Raw genomic sequence first — 22,125 nt, 5'->3', positions numbered from 1 at the left:
TGGCGGCCTCATTTTCCGTATTGTAGGCCACGATAGTAACATTTGGTAAACAACCACACATGTGGAAGACACGTCTCAATTATAATTATGTATGTTTTATTGTTATTAATCATTATTGTATTTAAAATAAATAAATAAATAAATATTATTATTATCACTGTAAATAGATGCAATATTGACAAAAACAAAATTAATAAAAATATTAATGATTAAAAACAAATAAATTGTTCATGGCCCGCAGTAACACTCTAAAACTGATTTTGTTTTATTTTTCATTGGCTTTAATGAACTGCCGCCATTGTCAACATTAAGCGTCTAATGGCGTATTGCACGAAAGCTATTTTTAGACCGTGACGTCACCATCGAAACGCGGTAGTAGGGACATTGTAGACACGCCCTCGCATACAACCCATATTTTTTCTGCTTGTTTTCTCCGTTGTCTTGCCTTCTTCTAATCTTTCAAAAAAAAGAACATGCCGATCAAACACTGCTGCTATGGAACTTGTAGAAATGACTGTAGAAATTACGACATTTGAAGGATGTTTTCTTCATATGTTTCCTGAAACCAAAAACACAGAGGAAAAAATGTGAAGAATAGATCAACTTGCGCGGAAGTCTAAAAGACCCGTTTAAAGTGCCTGTGACACGAAAAAGCATGTTTATTTCTTAGACACGAGGTATTTTATGCTCCTGAATGAAATGGACCGCTTGGATGTGTGTGGAAGCGATCGCTACATTTATTTAGTTTTTTGAATCCCGCGCAATGAAAATGAGTGACTTCCAGCAACAGTCTCGAGTTGAGAAAGAGGGTGCTGTGACGTGTACAAAGGAAGGAGTCCTCTTCACTATACAGCCATACTGTTGTGTGAGAAGGACTAAGGATTCAGCTGATTTTGCGGATTAATAAGTTTATTTTTCGCATCACGCCAGTCAAACGGCTGCAGAAAAATCTTGCTGTATGAGGGAGAGGCGTGTGCGCCTTTTTGGGGTTTCAAAAGGTTCCCATTCACCGGTGGATATTGGCCAAAACAAGCCCTACTAATGTGGGACCATGGGACTTACGAGGAAGTGAGTAAACATAGTGTTTTGTATTATGTCAAAAACTGGGATCATTTTAATACGGAGGTAGCTTGCATTTTGTGGCTGACATGCTCCTTGTCGCACATCCCTCCGCCGGGCGAGCACTATACTTGGCTTTTGCCCTCTTGGTGTGCCCGGTGTTCTGTCAAATTTTCCACCCGATCAGAAATTGCAACTTTGTGTTAAAAATAGCCGCAAATACAGCGATTACAAAATAAACACTACAAACCTTCTTTAAATAAAGGACTACTTACGTTTGATCATGAATGGGCATGTAAAAAGCTCTCATCATACACATTAGCAACATTGTCCAGCTGCCTCCCCGGCAAGCTCTCCTGTCCGTAGTAGCAGGGGTACGATCTGCAAATTGCTCTTCGCCGGACGGTTTGCCGATCGGCGAAGACAATCGACAACCCAGTCGTCATGTGAAATGATCCGGTCTAGTTATGTGTGATTTTCCGCTTCGAAGGCTTTGAAACATCACTCGGTTCGGGTTACCATGTCGGCTAGCTGTCTAAGTTTGTTTACATTCTCCGAAGCCGGGGAAAGGAAAGGACATAAGCCCGATTTAGGTGGCTTAAAATATCGTTCGGGAGGTGCGACAGTAAAGGTGAAGTCGACAGTTTTGACCATTATGGAGTAATTTTGCCATGTCATCTTTAATGAATGCATTTTTATTATTTCATATTCCATTTAGCACAAGACTGTTATTTATCATGACCATGCCATTTATTTAGCTATTGGGCAAAAATACTTGGATAAAAAGAATATCCTGTAAAAATATTGAAGTAGAGAGACGGAAACAATGACATTTTGCGGCTCTCTTCATCACGTTTTCCTCGTTCTGAATAATTCCTCCTCAACGGGCTGACTGGTCCTTCCCAAGCCATTTATTTAGCTATTGGGGAAAATTACTGTATTTAGCTATTGGGGAAAAAAAATACTTGGATAAAAAGGATATCCTGTAAAAATACTGGAGTAGAGAGACTGAAACAATTACATTTTTCGGCTCTCTTCTTCGGCGCGTTTTCCTCGTTCTGAATAATTCCTCCTCAGTGGGGTGCATACTAAATCAGATGAAATCGTGACTCCACTGACGTCATCCACCTGTTGGGGACGCTAGATCCCTATAATGGTAGGCGTGGCTAACCGGCAGATCAAAAGACTAATTTCTCGTCATCTGCGCTTTGCTAAATTTTTGTATATAGTCGAATCGTCTCAAAATATGATTCTAATTCACGTAATAATCCTATTTAAGACTTTTTTTCTCTCCTGTAGTACGCACTTTAATGCCAGCAAGGTGAAGCCATTCACATTTCATATGTAGTGAACATTTTGTTGGGGGCAATGGTCCTACAGAGGACGAAGAGGTAAGCCGTTTTGATATTTTTACTTATTTTTTAGCATAGCATTTTGCCATACTTCTGAAAAAAAAAATTCAAAAAAATTTTTTTTTAATGGTTGCTGACTGCTTCTCACTGTTACCTTTTCTGCTGTAAAAGTAAAACTAATTTAGTAAGGGGGAAGTGTAAATGAATCATAGAATTAAAATTTGTTATTAAGGAAAAAATTTAAGTGTTTATTGGCTGTCACTGAGTAGCATTTGCGATCGCTACACAAAAATAGCAATGTAAATTTCCTCGAAGAACAGTCAGAGAAGTAAGACAACCAGAGCATATTATATATAATAAAGACAGGGCATATTCCCCGAAGAACAGTCAGAGATGTAAGACAACCAGAGGATATTATATATAACAAAGACAGGGCATATGGTGGTAAAGGATAGATTGTTGAAACAGGAGAATGTCATTGTCAGTGGCATAAGGCAATGCATGCACACAAAAGGTGTCAATAAAAAAGCTACCTCTGGATCAGGTCGGCTCTTTTTCCCGTCTTTTTCAGCCCTCGACACTTAAGCCAGCTCTTTAACTAAACATTTTTATGTTCTTCCACATCTTTACCAGTGAATTTGGCAACAGGGAGATCGTTTTCGGACAAAATTAGTAGGTTTAGCTCAGTAAACATCTCGTTTGTACACTATTTCCATTCATTTACTATTAGGGACAAACAGGAGGTTGACCCGTTTAGCAACAATTGCTTACGTCGTGAATATTAATGAGCAAAAGTGACGTCTTGCTTGCGGTACGCCATTCATTCAAACAAGGAGGACTGGAACATAAGTATGCCACTCAATTTGTTCAGAATTACAAACAAATCTGCTTCTTTTGCTTTTTTTTTTTTTTTTTGTCCAATTTTGTCTATAAAATAAGTTTTTCGTGTGATATATATTTGTAATTTTTTTATAGAACTATAGTACAACTGACATATTGCTCGACACATTTTGTTTTCCACATTTTGAAATTCTTTGATTTAGGGCTGCAGCCATCAATTATTTTAGTAGTCGATTAATCGATGAACTAGTTCGTTCGAATGCTCGAGTAATTAGATTAAGGAACATGAAAAATTAAAATACATGAGCTGAGCCTTAAACGGTATTAAAAAAAATACATAAATGAGGATCTAAGGACAACAAAAGAAAAATTGGCTAACTCACGTAGCAAAAGTCCGCTAGCTTAAATGCTATACAATGCTACCATGTTTTTTTACAATGCTCTTAACAAATGGTTCAAACATATATTCGAATGCATTACAAAAAAACATTAGCGCAAACAAAAACGTAGCTTATTTTGGTCTTAACAGGGAGCAGCTGGATTCAGCCATGTGAAATGATTTGTGTCAGATTCACTGTTGCCACTAGAGGGCAAACTATCCACCCAAATCAATAAAACTAAATACAAACACTTTCAAAACAAACCATTACAACGCCACTTTGATTAAACGAATATTCAAAGCAGCAAAATTTAATTTGATTTTTTTTTTTTCTAATGGAATTACTCGAGTTAATCGATTAATCGTTGCAGCAGTACTTTGATTGTATTTTGTAAATACTAGGAGTAATAAAAGTATGTCAGCACAACTTTACAAACGGAATCTATGAACACGAAAAGCTAAAAAAAAAATACATCAAACACGCTATTTAGTAGACTTTCATGACAGCAAGTATTTCATATGAATTAAATGGGATTTATTGCATTTTATGTAAGAGTTTGGCAAATTGTCAGTCAAATATGATTGGCCGACACTTGGGTGGCGTCACAGTGTCCTTAGCACCAATTGGCTAATATTTCCTGGCTTCTCCCAGGCTCCAGACTTACGAAAACACGGACAGAGCCAACATGGCCGAAGCAGAGGAACGCGAGGCAACTTCAGTCGGGATACTGCAGGAGATTTTTACGTCCCCTTTGAACCTAACCCTCCTGGCATTGTGTCTGTACCTTCTGTACAAAATCTTCCGCGGGGACAAGCCGCAGGAGCTGGACGAGGCGGAACAGCCATTACCCAAACTGAAGAAAAGAGACTTCACCCTGGAAGAGTTGAAGCCTTACGATGGCGTGCAGAGTCCGAGAATCCTCATGGCTGTCAATGGAAAAGTCTTCGACGTGACTAGGGGCAAAAAGTTCTACGGACCGGGTAAGTTTGACTAAATGTTTCGCTAAAACTTTTATCATTCAATCGCTTCCAGACCCTTCTAGTTATAATGGATTGGACGTCTAGTGTCGCCAACGTTAGCCAAAGATTTGCTGTATGAGGTCTCAAGAGATTAATAAAAGAAGAAAAAAATCAATAAAACTTCAAAGCGCAAAATACACACATGACACACTTATTTGAATGTGTGTCTTTATTCTCCTTTTTATCAATTTGACTTTTTAATTGTTTTATTTTTTTCAATTTATTTGAAATCATTTGTATTTTTTAACAATGATTTTTTTTTAAAATAATCTTTTAAAACAATATTTATTACAATTTAAATAATAGACCCTCCCATGGATCATGCAATTAATACATTCATTTTATTTACTCATTTCATTTCCCGTCGCAAAGTATGTGCGGGCAACAACACTAATTGGATGTCAAATGGGGGCTGCAAAATAATGTCCTGTATGAATGTAATAAGAACATTTAAGAGAAAATCATACATCGTGTATGAAAGGGTTTTAACCGATTTACCCAAGTGGGTTTGCATTAGAACACGCTTTTCATGTTTGTGTGTGTTTTGGCTAAATTCAAAGGAACCTACTTTAGATGAAGCGTTTGTGTCACATGTTTGGACAGTTTGACTTGAGCTAGATTAGTTTAGTGTTCTTGTTTCGTTTGCATTCTCCCATCCCCCTTACCACTCCTCGTGTAGACAAGGTCAGATAAGGCCACACACAATACAAGACAAAACCAACCATGGAGGGTTTTTAGACATTTAGACTCACCATAGTCTGGTATTAATATTGTTAGACTTTTCAGTTCGAGAAACTTGAATTTTAAGAATTGATCCAGGAATCGTTTAATTTTGCCAGCTCCAAGCATAACATTTTGCCCGGACTACTTTTAATGCGGCACGACGTGCTGACTTCACGTGCGTACAGGAAGAAGACCGAGGCGGCAGATATATTTGATTTCAACCATGCATGAATACATGGGTATCGACGACAAAGCCGACGAAAGCGAAGAAAAGGGCACCAAGAAAAAGCAGAAAATATCAAAAGTGTGGGCGCATTTCAAGCTCGAGACCAAGGAGAACACGTGTACATTCACTTTAAGACAGGGCTTGCATAACACTACAGCATGTCTTCACTGCTGCACCTCCACCGAAGGCGCCTTGTTCACTCCGAGAGCGGGGGAGCGATACTCGTGACAAGATAACATTAAGTTAACATAGCGCTAGTAAATAAGATTATTGTTACTGTACCTTGCTAACGTAACGTTAGCCCTGCGGAGGGTTAGGTTTCTATTAATTATGGCTACTGTCGATGCATGGCTAATAGAGGCGTGCGAAATTACTCGTTCTTTGATTATTCGCGATTCGGCCGTGGAAGATTCGAAAACGATTCACAAATATCCAAATTCTGATTATTTAATTATACCTGGTAAAGCGGAACTAAAACACAATCAGCGCGGTCTGCGGGACGCAATGAGGAACAGACCAAAAGTAAATATCATTTTCAACTCATGCCGCTAGATAAAAAAAGCAATAATACCTGACCACGGCCGACAGCCGCTACAAACAACATCCAGTTGCTAGTTGCTATAAACACACGACCACATAATGCTACGGTAGATATCACATATATAAAGAACTGGATGCGACATGACAGACGACGACGGCGGCGATAGAACATGTATATAGAACTAGATGCAAATTGACAGACTTGCCGTCATTGGTAAACAGCTGCCATGTTAAAGCAGTAGACTTCTCAGGAAGGCTCTGTTGTAGCGAACAAATTAACTTTTTATCTAAAATACTCCAAAATCGGCACACTTTTGGCTTGAATCTATCTCTAAATGATGAAACCGTTTTAAAACTTTCACATGTCGAAAGTAGACAGAAGGGGAATTATTGAATAATGGGAGCAATTTTAACAACTTTAACGGTTGATTCACAACATTAAATTAATTGAATATAGTTTAAAGCTGCTGATACAGAATGGGGACTTGAGTATTTTATTTACTGTTTTGAACTGTTAACTTAATACTGAAATAGTAGTTTGGTTTAATCTAGGAGGATTTTTGAACAATTTTGGAACAAATATACGAAACATTAAAAGCGGGGTTGGGGGGGGGTTGCATCAATAATCAATTTGTAATCGAATCATAGCCTCTGAATCTTAATCGAATCGTGACGTGCCCTAATATTCACACCTTTAGTGGCTAACATGTCTTACATACAGGCTTTATTGAATCTGTAAAAGCACAGCGCTTTAGAGTAATGAGGGTGTAAAATAAAAACTAAATAAAGCCAACTGTAAATTTTAGCTCAGTAGTCATTGATGGATAAAACACCAAGTAGCACTGGTGCCTAATGTTCTTCAATACAGCAGGTGCCAGGTATCATACATTTATTTTGAACACTGCAAAAACTCAAAATCCTATCAGGACTTATAACCAGAGGCGTCGCGTCCCATTAGGCAAACCAGGCAATTGCATAGGGCCCCCAGCCAGCAGGGGCCCCAGACGGGCCAACAGATTTAGCGCACGCAGCTTTACTGCACTGTCGCAGCAACAAGTGTGACAGTGCCAGTGAAATCCTTGTGTCTGAGTTCCCTCAAGGGGCCCCTTCACTCACCTCCACACGTGACTCAGAGTGAGAGTGAGCGGCGATTTGGCTTTTTTTTAATTGGCGTATATCCAAATGGAGAGACGTTATCCATCTGGAAGCGACAAAAGAAAGAATAAAAAAAAAAACAGAAGAGGAGAAAAGGAAGCAAGACAGCGGTGAGTGTACTATGATACTGTAGTTTTATGTCCTAATGTAGTAGAAGCCGGGCACTTTGAGTGTCCTAAAAAGCACTCTATGAGACCGAGGCGTTATTATATTGCTCCAAGTCCAACTGTCCCCTTTACTTGCACACGCTCGAAGGGCCCCATGTTGCTTGTTGCCAGGGGTCCCCAGGGACCCTTGCTACGCCTCTGCTTATACTTAGACTAACTTAAAACTTAACTAGAACTTAAAAATGGCTTGAAACAAATGGAAATTCAATTGAAACACGTGAGGAAAGCACCTAACTTTTGTGTAGTGTAGTGACATTTTAAGGTAAGAAATACGATTTTTTTTTTTTTTCCCCATAATATCTTAAGTTTTTTGAGTGAAAGCAGTGAATTTGTTGGGGGGGGGGGGGTTCTAGTCACATTCTGAGATGCAGTTGTTGGCTGTCTTTAACAATGTGCATCTAAAAGACATTCATTGTCTAAAATGGTTCAATATAAGGTAAAATGTCTTGTTTTGTCATGTATATTTATAATTGCTCTTTACCTTAAAAATGTTTAATCCGATTACTCGATGGAATTTTCAGTAGAATACTCGATTACTATAATATTTGATAGCTGCAGCCCTACTTTACAGTCGTTCATTTTGGTCCTTTGTAATTCAGGTAGAACCTTACACTCATACATCTGCACTGAATGGGACTGACCTTTTTATCTCATTTCTGCTACCTCTGTTGCATGTAACCTCTGGCCAGCATTCCAATCACATTGAGTTAGTTAGCATTACTTACACACCCACTACTACAGTACAGATAGACACAGATACAGTAGCAGTGTGGTTTTCACCCCTTTTGAATTTTATCTAAGTCTTAGGCGCTGTTTACATGGTGACGCTCCAAGAATATGACAAATTTCATGTTTGCATTTCTATGGTTCCGTCTCCGTTCTAATGATGTCGCAATTCTGCGTGAAAACAATGTGCGTACCCGCCCCCCAGTGTTGTTTTTGTCAACGATAACGAAAATATTTCGTCAACGAACAATTTTTTCATTACTATGACGTCACGATGACGCGCTGAAAACGTGTCTTGGGAGACTGAGGGGCCGTTTACATGGTGTCTCTCCGAGAAGACGAAAACTTTCATGTTTGCATTTATATGGTTCCGTCTCCATTCGAACAATGTCGCAATTCCGCATGAAAACGATGTAGTATTCATGCCAGGCCCTAGGGAGCAGTCCAGATTTACAAGGCGACAGCGAATGATGCACTTTGACCTCCTCAGACCGGAAGACAACATGCCCGCCTAGTCCAAGCAAAGGCATTTTCTTTTGTTCAAAAAGGCACAAGAATTGAAACATTCAACATATTCAAATTAAAAATATTATAATAACAGTAAATTAAAGCCGACGTTCGCCATATTTGTTTTTATTGTTTATTAGCACTGCTGCGCACGACAAATGATGCCCAATGTGACGTGTACAAGTGTTGATGTTATCGGCGCGATCCCGTGCCGCGGGAGCTTTTGATATGCATGCGGACCAAGCCCCCCGCAAGCCCTCACAATCGAATTCTTCCACTTTGTCGTTTGACGACACGAGAATGAGATGAAAGTTCACCATAGTTTCCGTCATCAATTCACAATGTGTGATTTTTTTTTTTATTGTATGTGTAGTTAGAACGCATTTAGCAGTGTTTGGTCGTGTCATTCATGTGACGTCCTGCGCCTACTTCCCGCCCACTTGCCCTAACACACGCTTACTCACCGGCAGGTAAGCCTGTGCCCTTTCCAGGGTCATTTTGTGAAACGTGTTAAGGGCTTCTTGGTAAGTTTTGCTTTCTTATCTTGGCTAGATATGCCATGTTGCTTTAGCCTTCATAAGTATGTGCTGAGTGATCGTCACACACTAAACTAACTTGTAGCATTAGCATAGCATTAGCATTTAGCGCAATGACTTGGTGTCTTCTTAAACTCTTGGAAAACATTTTACATACAATTCGTGGCGTCCAGGTGATTTTGATTAACTGCAAATAATTTTCTGTTTTCCTTCTGAGCGTGTATTATCATCATAAAAATTGTGACGTCCTTATAGACTCTACAGTTATGTGCTCGTCTGTCATGTTCATTCGAAATGGTTGGAAACCTTTTATTTATTTATTTATTCTTAAACTAAAACTTTTGAAGTTTATAGACGAAAACATTTTGAGAATTGTCAACTAAAACTAGACGAAGACGAACACATTTTTATAAATGACTAAAATATGGCTAAGACTAATAAGTGTTTTCGTCCAAAAGACCAAGACGAAAATTAAAATGGCTGCTAAAAACAGCACTGCCGCCCACTCAAAGCAGTGACGGTTTCCCCCCTCCCCCCACGTTTTGTTTTGCAGTTTTAATCAGGTTTTTTCGGTATTTTTAATTTTTCTCATGTATGTTTTCTGTTTGCTGTTCTTTACAAGCTTTTAATATTTGTATAACATTGCTTGTCAAAAAAAAAAAAAAACAAACTCAAAGCGATGGCGTCCATGCATTTTTTTTTTCCTCTTGCTTCAAAAGGAACAAAAACGCAACTATAAAATTTATTTATATTAAAAAGATTATAAAAACGGTATATTAAAGCCGCTGTTCCGCCATGTTTGCTGTTTTGAATGTTTACTAGCGGCAACTGTGCATGCCCAAAGTGACGTGTGCTAGTGCTGACGTCATCAGTGTGAGAGCATTCCTTTCATTTGATTGTGGCGTAATCACCGCAATCGATTTCTTCCACTTTGGAGCCCAGAATCAAAAGTTTGAGTCTTTGCGTTCCATTTTTTGCCGACACCATGTAAAGCAAGGCCATTCCGCAACACAATTGTTGTTTCTTGGTGTCGTAGCGTCGCCATGTAAATGGCCTATACGTCTTTGGGACGATAATACTTACTCGTTTTTGTCATGTTTTGGTTATCACGAAATGTGTTTGTCTTCATCTAATTTTTGTTGACGAAAACCCAAGACTAATTTCGTCGAGTTTTAGTCGATGTTTACTAAAAATGTTTTCGTCTGTAAAAGTAAATTTTACTCCAAAACTGAATAAAGGTTTCCATCTGTTTAGAATGAACTAACATTGACAGACGAGCACATATTGTAGCGTCTACAAGGACAACCCCAACTTGGTGATAAAACACACTCGGCAGGAAAACAGTAAATTATTTTCAATTAATTTTACCCACATGGACGACACAAACTGTATGTGGAAAAACTTGCTCGAGAGTATAAGAGGACGCTCGCCGTTAGCGTTAGACGAATGCGAATGTTATGCTAATGCGATGAGTTACATTTAGGGGGCCGTTTACATGGTGGCTCTCCGAGAGCACGAAAAATTTCATGTTCGCATCTATATGGTTTCGTCTCTGCATCAAAACGATGTAGTATTCATGCCAGGCCTTAGGGGGCAGTGCAGATTTATAAGGCAACAGCGAATGATGCACCTTGACCTCAACAACCTCCTCAGCCCGGAAGACAACATGCCCGCCCACTCCAAGCAATAGCATTTTTTTTCTCCAAAAGGCATAAAAATGGAAACATTCAACATTTTTAAATTAAAAATATTATTAAAAGTCAATTAAAGCTGACGTTCCGCCATTTGCTGTTTTTAATGTTTAGTAACACCGCTGCACCAATGTGACATGTGCGAGTGCAGACTTTATCGGCGCGGGAGCATTCCATTGATATGGATGCAGAGCAAGCCTCCCTAATGGAATCCTTCCACTTTGGAGGCAGGATTCCAAATTTTGCGTCTTTGCCTTTCGTCTTTGCCGACACCATATGAACGCAAGGCCACTCCGCAACACAGTCATTGCGTCTTGGTGTCGCAGAGTCGCCATGTGAACTGCCCTTTAGTGTTGTGATGATCACTCAGCACCAACCTTTTAAAGACTAAAGCAACATTGCATATTCTCTCTGGGCAAGATAAGAAAACAAATCTTACCGTGTGTGCAAGTCTTGAGAGGAGGGGACAATGGCGAATTGGAGGGGGGGGGGGGGGGCACAGCACGTCACATGAGTTTCTCAACCAGACAATGCTAACTACACATAAAATGGCACACATTTTGAACATGACGGAAACTTGCGCATTTTCGTCTCGTCAGACAAAAAGCTGGCACTTGTCTCTCAAAACACGCTCTTAGGTCGTTAGTCTCATCATTATCATCATGAAAAAAATGTTCGTTGACGAAATATTTTCGTTATCGTTGATAAAAACAACACTGTACAGTAGTGAGAATAGCAGCAAGCAAATACACTTACTAACACTAAACAATTACTCTCCATTAGGAGTGGGAACCTCTTGGTACCTCACGATACGATACGATTTGCGATGCAAAGCTCACGATAATGATGGTCCAACGATATGGCGATACAACGATTATCGATACGTTGGTCAGGAAATCATTCTAGGATATTCTACAAACAATTAATAAACCGAAAAACAAACTTCTGCTGTGAATTGGAATGAGTTTATCACTTGTAGATGTCCAATCCATTTGAAGTGGGAGGGTGAATGAACGAATCAACGTTCATTCGCTGCCATCCCTCCCACTTCAAACGGATTGAACGTCTATAGTTGTGAGTGGCAGCCAATGCCAGGCAATGAGGTCATTTTGGGCCATTTAAGGTCATTTTCCTGTTGATTTTCTGTTACTTCCATTTGATTTTGGGGTATTTTATGGATCTCTTCCTGTTTATTTTTGAGTTACAGAACAGGAAGTGACCTGGGAATCACCCAAATGAAAAGGCAGTGACTCAAACTCAACAGAAAATGTCCTAAAATGAACAGCAAGTGACCTGTAAATACCCTGAAAATCGGACAGAATGACTCTGAATGCTCTGGTGTCAAATGAACGAACATTCCCTGTCTAAATGGATTGGGCGTCGAGCACCGTCAATGCAGCTAGTTAACTGAGACACTATAATGGTGGAAGATTTTGGTAGCAACTTGTTGGTTCATTTTTATTTTTATTTTAGACAATGACACCTTTTTTTTAAAACGATATCTTGATGCTTGGCAGGAGCATATCGATAACCTTTTGGGATACAAAGTATCACGATATGTCACCATTTTGATATTTTGTCACACCCCTACTCTCCATCCTGTGTTTTCTAGACGGGCCGTACGGCGTGTTTGCCGGCAGGGACGCGTCCCGAGGCCTGGCGACGTTCTGCTTGGGTGAGGAAGCCCTGAAAGACGAACACGACGACTTGTCCGACTTGAACGCCGCGCAGCAGGAGAGCCTCTCCGAGTGGGAGGCGCAGTTCACCTGTGAGTGCCCGGAAGCGTCTCTCGGGTTCAAATATTGACTCTGTTGCTGATTTTATTTAGCATACAGTGGGTGGGGAACAAGTCTAGGAACACTTTGGATTTTCTTCAGTTCCTGAACTTTTTTTGCCTTTGCAGTTAAATACGACTTCATTGGGAAGCTGTTGAAGCCCGGAGAGGAGCCAACGGAGTACACAGACGATGAGGAAGGGAAGGACAAGAAAGCAGACTAAAGAATAAAACATGGAGGGTAGTGAGGTGGAAACAGATGCCGACGCCTTAATGCTGTATCATGCGTGTTGTTATTGAAATGCTGTTCACACAAAGGTAGCGGTAGGTTACGTACAGTGAAACCTGCCTTTTGTTTGTGCTGCCCCCTGATGTCGTAAGTGTGAACTGGATCGTTGTTTTGCAAAAAGTGTTTAATTAGGTGTGTGGTTAATGATTGTGGGTCATGGATGACTTGATGCCGAGGCGGCACGGACGCACAACCCTCCTGAAAGGAAAGAGGGGCCAATCAGAACGAATGTAAGCAGTTAAGGATATATTTTTTTGGGACCAAGCATTTCAAATCATGCTTTGCTTTTTCAGCTGTCATTCCAGTTAAAATACATCACATGGTCTACTTTAATATAAATTCATTGATCTGATAACATTTTTTGATGTTTGCACACACAGAATGAATGTTATAATATTGCAAGCCTGCAGATGATATCAATTTAATAAATAAACCAGTGTAAACCAAAATAAATAGTCTATTCTTGATGTTTGATTATTAAACAACGGTGTTTTACATTAATTTAGTTATTCCACCACTTACATTGCTGGCCAAAAGTATTGGCACCCCTGCAATTCTGTCAGATAATGCTCAGTTTCTCCTAGAAAATTATTAGCCCAGGTCGCTGAGATTTAAAGGGTGCCTTCTCCAAACTCCCCTTTTTTAGATCTCTCCAGAGGTGTTCTATGGGATTTAGGTCTGGACTCATTGCTGGCCACTTTAGAAGTCTCCAGTGCTTTCTCTCAAACCATTTTCTCGTGCTTTCGGGTCATTGTCCTGCTGGAAGACCCATGACCTCTGAGGGAGACACAGCTTGTAGACACAGGAACATTCAGGTCTTTGGAGATGGACTTGTAGCCTTGAGATTGCCCATGCTGCCTCAAAATTTTGCTTCTCAAGTCCTCAGACAGTTCTTTGGTCTTTTCTTTTCTCCATGCTCAATGTGGTACACACAAGGACACAAGACAGGTTGGGTCCACTTTAATCCATTTTAACTGGCTGCAAGTGTGATTTAGTTATTGCCACCACCTGTTATGTGCCACAGGTAAATAACAGGTGCTGTTAATTACACAAATTAGAGAAGCATCACATAATTTTTCAAAGGGTGGCAATACTTTTGTACTGCCCATTTTTGTGTGAGTTTTGTGTAAAATTATCATGATTTATTTGATTTCTCCATTTTCATTTGTTTTTTTTTTTTCATTGTAAGCAAAATCAATTATGGTATTACTACCTAAGCATTTGTAATTGCAATCATTTTCTGGGAGAAATTCAGCATTATCTGACAGAACTGCAAGGGTGCCAATACTTTTGGCCAGCAGTGTAGCTGCTATTCCATAGCACGGCTACAGTATTTTGCATTGCATGTTAGCATCATGCTTGCAAAAGGAAAAGTTATGTGGTTGTTTTAAATACACAATTTGGTATTCGCATGGTTTTATTGTTTGTTTTACATGAAAATTGTACTGAAAGCGTTGATAAATACAGGGTATCTGCAAGGTATTAAAAAGCCTGAAGTCTTAAATCCATTTGAATTTAAGGCCTTAAAATGTGTCAAGTTCTCCTAAAATCTCAAAATTTCTTCAATAAGATCGTGGAAGGTCTTACAAATATAATGACTTATTTAGAACATGTATAAACTCCGGTTTCGGTTTAAATGTTTCGATTTTTGGGGACATAGTAACGTAACTGCAAAGCGGAACTATCAAATTGTCCAGCATATTCTCCTCATGAGTTAATGTTGCAATTTGAACTTGAATTTCTGACCTTTTTAAATTCAGGCAAACTGATGGCGCTTTAAATCATTTCTGTTTCAAATATTATCTATTACTTTTTTTTTCTTTAATATTAACAAGGACACAATGGTATGCAGAGGTGTACTTACTGTATATAGACAAATAATAGAATTTACAATGGCGGCAGAGTTCGGTGGGCACGAAACTTTTACGTCTTCCTGGAGGCGGGGGTAATAATATATTTGAGAAGCACTGGTTTAGTGAGAACAAATAGTAATATTTACCTAAAATGGAATCATCTGACAAATTAATCTGTTAATTTGTCTTTAAAAAGCAAAACAAGATGGAAGAAACGATTGGACTAGATTTAAGAGAAATAATCTGAGACGTTATAAATTTGCAGTGTCTGCACGTGCAATTGTGTGTTGACACTGTAGTTTAGCATAGCAGCTGAGAAGATTTATGAATAAACCGAATTACAGAATTTGCATCCATGGGTAAGTGGCCAACGGCTATTGGCTGTCGGGTTTGTCAAGTCTTGATTGATTCACAACAGAGCTATTTGAGAAATAAATTGCTATACTTTGCAAGTAATTCCTGGCCTTCCAGGTCTTTTGTACTTTTCTCTAGTATTAATGCGAAGTGGTTCTTAAATTGTATTTATTATGGTCTTTAAAAAGTCTTCAATTTAGCTTGTTGAAACCTGCAGAGATCCTGAAATATCTTGGTTAGTCTATTTTTGAGGAATCGGCACTATCTGCAAAACTTGTCGAGTTGAGTTTATACGGTGCTCGTGACTTCCACTTTTGCGGGCATTTCAAAGCAAAAACAAAGTTCAGTCATGAGTATATCATGACATTGAGCAATAATGAAAAAAAAGTCGAGCTGAAATTGTTATTTTGACTTAAATAATTACAATTTGAGTATTGGAAAATTGTATGATGAGTTTAAATGACTAAAGCCAACATTCATCCCTCTCAGTCAAATGGATTAGACGTCTAGTGCCGTCAATGGTACTGAAAGATGAGCATGCAGTTAAATTAATTGGACGTCCATTGCAGTGGCGCCACCAGGGGGTGGCCACGGCCACCCTTATAAATTGGTTGGCCACCCTGCTTGCCAGTATATCGTTAGATTGTTGTAGCATCAGTTATGCATTTCATCCCAAATGAATGCATTTATTTTGTTTTGTTAAATGTAGGGCTGTCAAATTTATCGCGTCAACGGACGGTAATTAATTTTTTAAATTAATCACGCAGTCGCGGTACGACTCACTCGCGCATTGCCGCGAATGGCCTACAATGGCGCCATTTTACTTCTATACAGAGATAAGAGGCAGTGTCAAGTGAGTGGAGTAGATACAAGCATTCATTGGAGCTGTGCTTTTAATTGGCAAAAGCTTTGTCATCTCTCCCACAGCAACTATAAATATTGTGGGGAAGAATGACAGGAGTTGATCTTTTTCTAAACACCCGGTAGTGTACCCAACGCAGAGAAGATATATCATTTGCAGCCACCATACACAGTCATGGTTGCACCACTTCCCATCATGCATTTGGGCAGAACAGTTAAGTCGATACAGTATCATTTACTGAAAGCTCAACAAATACACTAGATGGCAATATTTAGTCACAATATACAAACTCACATTTATCCTTTAAAAATTACAAGTCTTTCTATCCGTGGATCACTTTCACAGAAAGAATGTTAATAATGTTAATACCATCTTGTGGATTTATTGTTATAATAAACAAATACAGTACTTATGTACAGTATTATGAATGTATATATCCAACTTGTCTTATCTTTCCATTCCAACAATATAGAAAAATATGGCATATTTTAGAGATGGCTTGAATTGTGATTAATTACGATTAATTAATTTTTAAACTGTGATTAACTCGATTAAAAATTATAATCGTTTGACAGACCTAGGTAAATGTACACCGTATGCCTAATATATACATAACACAATAAAACAGAATTGTTGTGGAACTCAAAATTTTGACTGGACAGTTATGGACTATGCACATTAAATCATTAGTAACATCAAATATTACACAATACACCAAAATATATCAGTAGCCGTGTCCTTAAGTCTTTCTGATAGTTTTCCCCTGACCTTTTTACTGCAATAATATAATGAAAACCTAAAATTATGGCTTTTCGTTTTGGGCACCCCAAGATTTTAAGTGGCCCCAACTGGCCACCCCTATGAAAAATTTCTGGAGGCGCCACTGGTCCATGGTTGTCCATGGCAGGCAATGAGATTATTCACAATTATCAAAGTGCTGCAAAAATGATTTCCGACAGTAGGACCAGATTGACAACAACGAACAGTGAAACTTTACTTCATTTATGGAGCGTTCAAATTTAATATACCTTGAAATTCAAATTAAAAATCAAAATACAAGTGATTTACGAAAGCAAACGCGTAAACAATAATTATTTACTTTCCTAAGAAAAAAAAGGTTGTGTCAGAAGTGGGATTCGAACCCACGCCTCCATTCGGAGACCAGAATACCCGATTATGCGGAAGGAATTTAGTCCTTGAGTCTGGCGCCTTAGACCACTCGGCCATCCTGACACTGATATCACAACCCGCCAACATTTTGCTTTATAAACACAGTACAACACTAAGCTGTATTATAGTAATTTTTTCTTCTACTTTGACTAACATACTTACTCGTATTTTGTGTTATGAGTGACAGAAGAATACAATAAAACACTACATTTATTTACAATGTTCACCTACGCACACTAGAAGACACGGACTGCGCATGCTCATACACATTTTACGTACCTTAACGTAATTTCCGTCGGCCTCAGTTGAACTTCCGCCGTTCAAGGGTATCTAAACGAAAGGCAAGTCAACATGTACAGGTTCGCTAAAGCCGCGGTGAACATCACCGGTAAGCAAACTTGGCATTGTTGGATACAGAATAAGTGCATTTTCCCTAAATTTGTTCTACATTTAGCTATATTGGCGTCAGTTGGTCTGTAAAACTGTTTCCGGTGGGTCACCGCGGTCAGTGCGTAAGCTAATGCTAACATCTCCGATTTTCTAATGCTTTCCAAATGTTTAGAACATGTACTGCTGTTATTTATTGACATAGCAGGTAAGCATGAACAAATGTATCAAGCTGATTTGTGTAGAAATTTTAATTAAGAAGAAAATTCGCGAATCTACCTAAGTCTGAAGCCCGCCGTATTAAAGTCATAAACTGACTGAGGGTGACATGCTCAGTCATAACCATAAAACAAAAATTCTTGAATTAGTGTTAATCATCTTTTACGGCCTCCACCCAAACAACAGCAACAGTGAGCTTTTTTTAAGGGAAATATCAATCTTTTCGATTATATTTTTTTTAAATGACATTAATCAAGTAGAATAAAAATTTTGGATGGTAAAAAGAGTCAAAAGGGAAAAAAACTGTGATTAATCTTTCAGGTCAAGCTGCACGACAAGTGAGGCACGGTTCGACCGCTCCCCAAGACTTCCACTCGAAGTATGGTACCGGTTTGTTGGTTGGCGGTTTTGTGTTCTGCACAGCAGTGTGGTCATACGTAAGTAAAACTCACCTATTACGTTAAATTACCTAATTGTAATACTAAATGTCAAAATATGTGCGAGAGACTCATTTGGCCCCCCCTTGCAGGTGTTGACTCAGGCTGGCATCACCTGGAATCTGTCCCCTGTTGGGAGGGTCATGCCCAAACCATGGAGAGAGACTGAGGAGTAGAAAGAGAAAAACAAAACAACCCTTCATGGTGAAGACCCAATCTTTAACGTTCTAACTGTACATATGAGCAGTAAACTGCCTTTGTGTTTAAATTTTGTCCAAATAAATTAAAGTGATTAATGTGTTGGTGCTCTTTTTAGGTTTTTGCATATGTTTACTTAACTGGAAAACGACATATATTACAGTGTGAGTAAAACCGTCACTTCCAAAATGCAACCATAATGGATGTTTAAAGTGATCCTCTAACTTAAATACATGTAGGCTCTAATAAACCGCAATTGTTCTCTTGTACTAAAATATGTTGTTAAAAATACATAAAATGTTAAATCAATGGCAATATTTTATAATATTTAATCCATATTTTGACCGTTAGTTGGCGCCATGGTTTGCGGGCTCGCAGTGATGACGTCATTGGTATCTTTCGTGTTCAACAATTGCTTATTGCTGCCTAAACTCGCGAAGTAAAATGCCATGATGTGCTGCTTTTGGATGCAATTTCCAGTCAAATGGAAACAAGGGGAGTGAAGTGAGTGGTCAAGGTGGAATTATTATTTTTAGTGAATAAATGTGCATAAGTGGAAGCTTCTCCCCCTTTTTGGTCCCTGTATGCACGTATCCTACCCACCACACGTTACAACTAGCGCCCGAACATTTTTCCTTGATCCTCAGTCAAGTAAGGGATCCGACTATTTTGTGGATCCGACGGTCCCACCGCGTCTGCAATATTGGTTTAGGATCTGTCCATTTTTTAAATTCGGCAGTCCCACAGCGGCTTTTCGGATCAGTCTATTTTTTGGAATTGACGGCTGCGACATTGCCACGGGATCGGTCTAATTCCTGGATCTTCAAGTGAGTAAAAAACGCGGATTTGGATTACAATTGCAGTCTTTTTTGTTGACTATTCTTTGTGGGAGTTTTCCCCAAATCATACTAAATAATTAAAGCACTATGGCACGCTACAGTGACGACAGTGACTCTGACGTGGACCTTACAACAATGTTGGGAGTTCGTCAGGGAACGCGTGTTTGCGTACTGCTGAGCTCCCGAATGAAGAGTGGTCAAGGTGGAAATATTTTTTGTGAATAAATGTGCATAAGTGGAAGCTTCTCCCCTTTTTGGTACTTTTATACACGTATCCTAGCTACCACGCGTTACAATGTACAAGACATGGATTACACAAGGTGTGCTCTTTGGCCTGTACTGTAAGCACACGACAGCTCTGGATGCTAACAATCTACATAATTGGGATAAGTTTGAAAACGCAATATGCTTACCTTGAATATCTGCTAATAAAACCGGACAGCATACACTCTCGCTCCCATTTGGACTTCCCAACAGGACTCTCTCGCATCACCAGTTTTGCCCAACTTTTGTCTTATCAGGTGTTTGCTGCACGCATTTTTCCCTGAAGCTCGTCTTGTGAACTACCGACAGTGCTGTCCTGCTCTTCACTTTTCAGATCCGGTTCAAATAGGAAGGGGAAAACAGACGACATCTTGGGAACGCTAACGAGTGACACGCTGGAATTTCGGCAACGGGGCCAGTGATGTCACGCACTGCGACGTAACAAGAATGGCGACCTATCACTTAAAATAATTTTATAAACTTTATTAAAACAAAAACATTAAGAGGGCTTTTAATATCAAATTATTATCACTCATACTAAGACGTATCTTTTAAGAATTACTTGTCTTAAAAACAGAGGATCCCTTTAAGCTATTGTTGCCATTGACAGCAGTAGGCAAACCATAGTTGCTCCCCCCAAAAAAATTAGGTTTTTTTTTTTCACTGACGACTCAATAACTTTGTCAAATTACCGCTTGGAACACTCAAAATAAGGTAACAGATAAACCATCTTCCATAGGTTTTCCTGAACCTTTTTTATTGCAGCGTCCAAAATTTTTTATGTATGTCTAAATATTAATACTGTATAAGAAACGTTTTTTCTCCGGATGTATCTTTTTTTTTTTTTTTTTTTTAATTTACATGATGACGAGACAAAGGTGAACAATCAACAATATAAACCAAAAATAAATAAAACGCACAAATATGCCCGGGGGTACAAATTCTCAAGAAACCTGATGCCGACTGCTCAAATTTCAACAACTTCTGTTCCATATCAAACCTACCTTTCATATCGAAAATCCTTGAAAGAACTGTTGCCGCTCAGGTCCATTCTCATCTATCCCACAATAACCTCTATGAACAGTTCCAGTCTTGCTTTCGCCCACTCCTCAGCACTGAAACAGCACTTGTTAAAACAACCAATGACCTCCTCATGGCAGCTGACTCTGGATTTCTCACCATCCTCATCCACCTGGACATATCTTTATCTTTTGACACCATCAGTCACCCTTTTCCACCGTCTATCCACTATTGGCATCACCCACACCCCGTTGAACTGGTTCTCATCCTACCTTTCGGGACGTTCTTATTACGTACAACTCAGGTCCCTTAAATCCACTCCATCACCCATTACGTCCGGAGTCCCTCAGGGCTCTGTCCTCTGGCCCCTACTGTTCATAATCTACCTCCTTCCCATTGGAAACATTTTCCGTAAATTCAATATCAATTTTCACTTTTACGCTGATGACACCCAGCTCTACCTTACTTCCGAACCCCCCTCCCTCCCACCTTCCTGACTGACTGTATCACCGAAATAAAAACTCAGAACCAGGTTGTTGTTGTTACATCATGACGCCAGATGTTGCACGTCTTTCCTGTAGTCCGTCTCATCGTTGTTGGAGATAAGTCCAAGAACAGTGGTATCGTCCACCAACTTGACGATGAGGTTGGAGGGGAAGGAGGCAGAGCAGTCATGGGTGAACAGAGTGTAGAGCAGAGGGCTTAGCACACAACCCTTGGGAGCCCCGGTGTTGATGTGAAGGATGGAGGAGATGTTATTACCCACTCTGACACTCTGTGTGCGGTTTGTGAGGAAGTCCACGATCCAGTTGCACAGGGTGGTGTTAAGTCCCAGCTATTAGCGTTTGGGGCATAAGCTGTATGGCCAGATGGTGTTGAAACGAACGAACCGTGAATCGAAACTCAAAACTCAGTGTTCAGACTCGCATATTCATAATCATCCCTGATTTCTTTGTGTTTTACTGTTCTGCTAATTGTTTTTATTAATTAGTATTTTATTGTTTTGAACGTTCTATACTTAATTATTTTTACTGTTTTTAGTCGTTAATTTGTCTAGTTGTTTTTTAAATAGTTGTACGGCGACCTTGAGTGCCAGAAAGGCGCCTTCAAATAAAATGTATTATTATTATTAAACATTCTAACAATTTATATCAGAGCAAAAAAAAAAACAATAATGTTGTCCTTCAGTTATTCCCCCCCCAATTTTTTTTTTATTTATTTTTTTTTTACAAATATTGTGTTTTTTCCGCGTTCAGATTCTTTGATTTTTCTAACAGATTTAAAGTGATTTATAGCACACAGTCTCTTATGAAAGTGAGAAAAAGAAGGTAACAGCTTGCTAAATTTACATTTGTGGAGTTAGAATTTCGATAACAGAATGAGTACATTAATAATAAAAACATTCTCATTCTTGATATTTTTATACAAAACAAAAAAATGACATTTTCTCATTTGAGTTTGAAATCCTTAAAAAAACATCTATGGTATTTACGTTTGCATGAGTGACGTCAGCCGACTGACATTACAGCAGGCCAATC

At 39.1% G+C, this 22,125-nt stretch overlaps 2 protein-coding genes and 1 non-coding gene across 3 annotated transcripts; 2 read left to right on the top strand and 1 right to left on the bottom strand.

Moving 5' to 3' along the window:
* The first annotated feature begins 2,412 nt into the window (after window positions 1-2,412).
* pgrmc1 (progesterone receptor membrane component 1) lies at window positions 2,413-13,448 on the top strand. The gene is made up of 4 exons (XM_057821534.1): window positions 2,413-2,450; window positions 4,283-4,611; window positions 12,534-12,689; window positions 12,825-13,448. Exons 1-4 carry the CDS (start codon window positions 2,428-2,430, stop codon window positions 12,917-12,919), a joined length of 603 nt encoding a protein of 200 aa, XP_057677517.1. The 5' UTR covers window positions 2,413-2,427; the 3' UTR covers window positions 12,920-13,448.
* A 3,726-nt stretch (window positions 13,449-17,174) lies between these two features.
* On the bottom strand, window positions 17,175-17,286 carry trnal-caa (transfer RNA leucine (anticodon CAA)). The gene is made up of 2 exons: window positions 17,249-17,286; window positions 17,175-17,220 (listed from the first exon to the last, which is right to left on the bottom strand). It is a non-coding gene; the product is annotated as a tRNA-Leu (tRNA).
* A 215-nt stretch (window positions 17,287-17,501) lies between these two features.
* LOC130906686 (cytochrome c oxidase subunit 7B, mitochondrial) lies at window positions 17,502-18,562 on the top strand. Its single transcript, XM_057821229.1, has 3 exons — window positions 17,502-17,611; window positions 18,151-18,266; window positions 18,359-18,562. The coding sequence occupies exons 1-3, from the start codon at window positions 17,575-17,577 to the stop codon at window positions 18,440-18,442; spliced, it is 237 nt and encodes a 78-aa protein (XP_057677212.1). The 5' UTR covers window positions 17,502-17,574; the 3' UTR covers window positions 18,443-18,562.
* Window positions 18,563-22,125: the final 3,563 nt, after the last annotated feature.

The sequence above is a fragment of the Corythoichthys intestinalis genome, chromosome 18 (genome assembly GCF_030265065.1).
Source record: "Corythoichthys intestinalis isolate RoL2023-P3 chromosome 18, ASM3026506v1, whole genome shotgun sequence".
Lineage (NCBI taxonomy): Eukaryota > Metazoa > Chordata > Actinopteri > Syngnathiformes > Syngnathidae > Corythoichthys > Corythoichthys intestinalis.
This window is presented reverse-complemented; position numbering and strand designations above follow the sequence as displayed.

Bases quoted from the DNA above. Each gene is read 5' to 3' on its own strand.
- pgrmc1 (XM_057821534.1), top strand. From the start codon at position 2,428: ATGGTCCTACAGAGGACGAAGAG. The intron at 2,451-4,282 runs GTAAGCCGTTTT...GGCTTCTCCCAG, and splicing joins GTCCTACAGAGGACGAAGAG to GCTCCAGACTTACGAAAACA. The intron at 12,690-12,824 runs GTGAGTGCCCGG...TTGCCTTTGCAG, and splicing joins GTGGGAGGCGCAGTTCACCT to TTAAATACGACTTCATTGGG.
- LOC130906686 (XM_057821229.1), top strand. From the start codon at position 17,575: ATGTACAGGTTCGCTAAAGCCGCGGTGAACATCACCG. The intron at 17,612-18,150 runs GTAAGCAAACTT...TTAATCTTTCAG, and splicing joins AGCCGCGGTGAACATCACCG to GTCAAGCTGCACGACAAGTG. The intron at 18,267-18,358 runs GTAAGTAAAACT...CCCCCCTTGCAG, and splicing joins GCACAGCAGTGTGGTCATAC to GTGTTGACTCAGGCTGGCAT.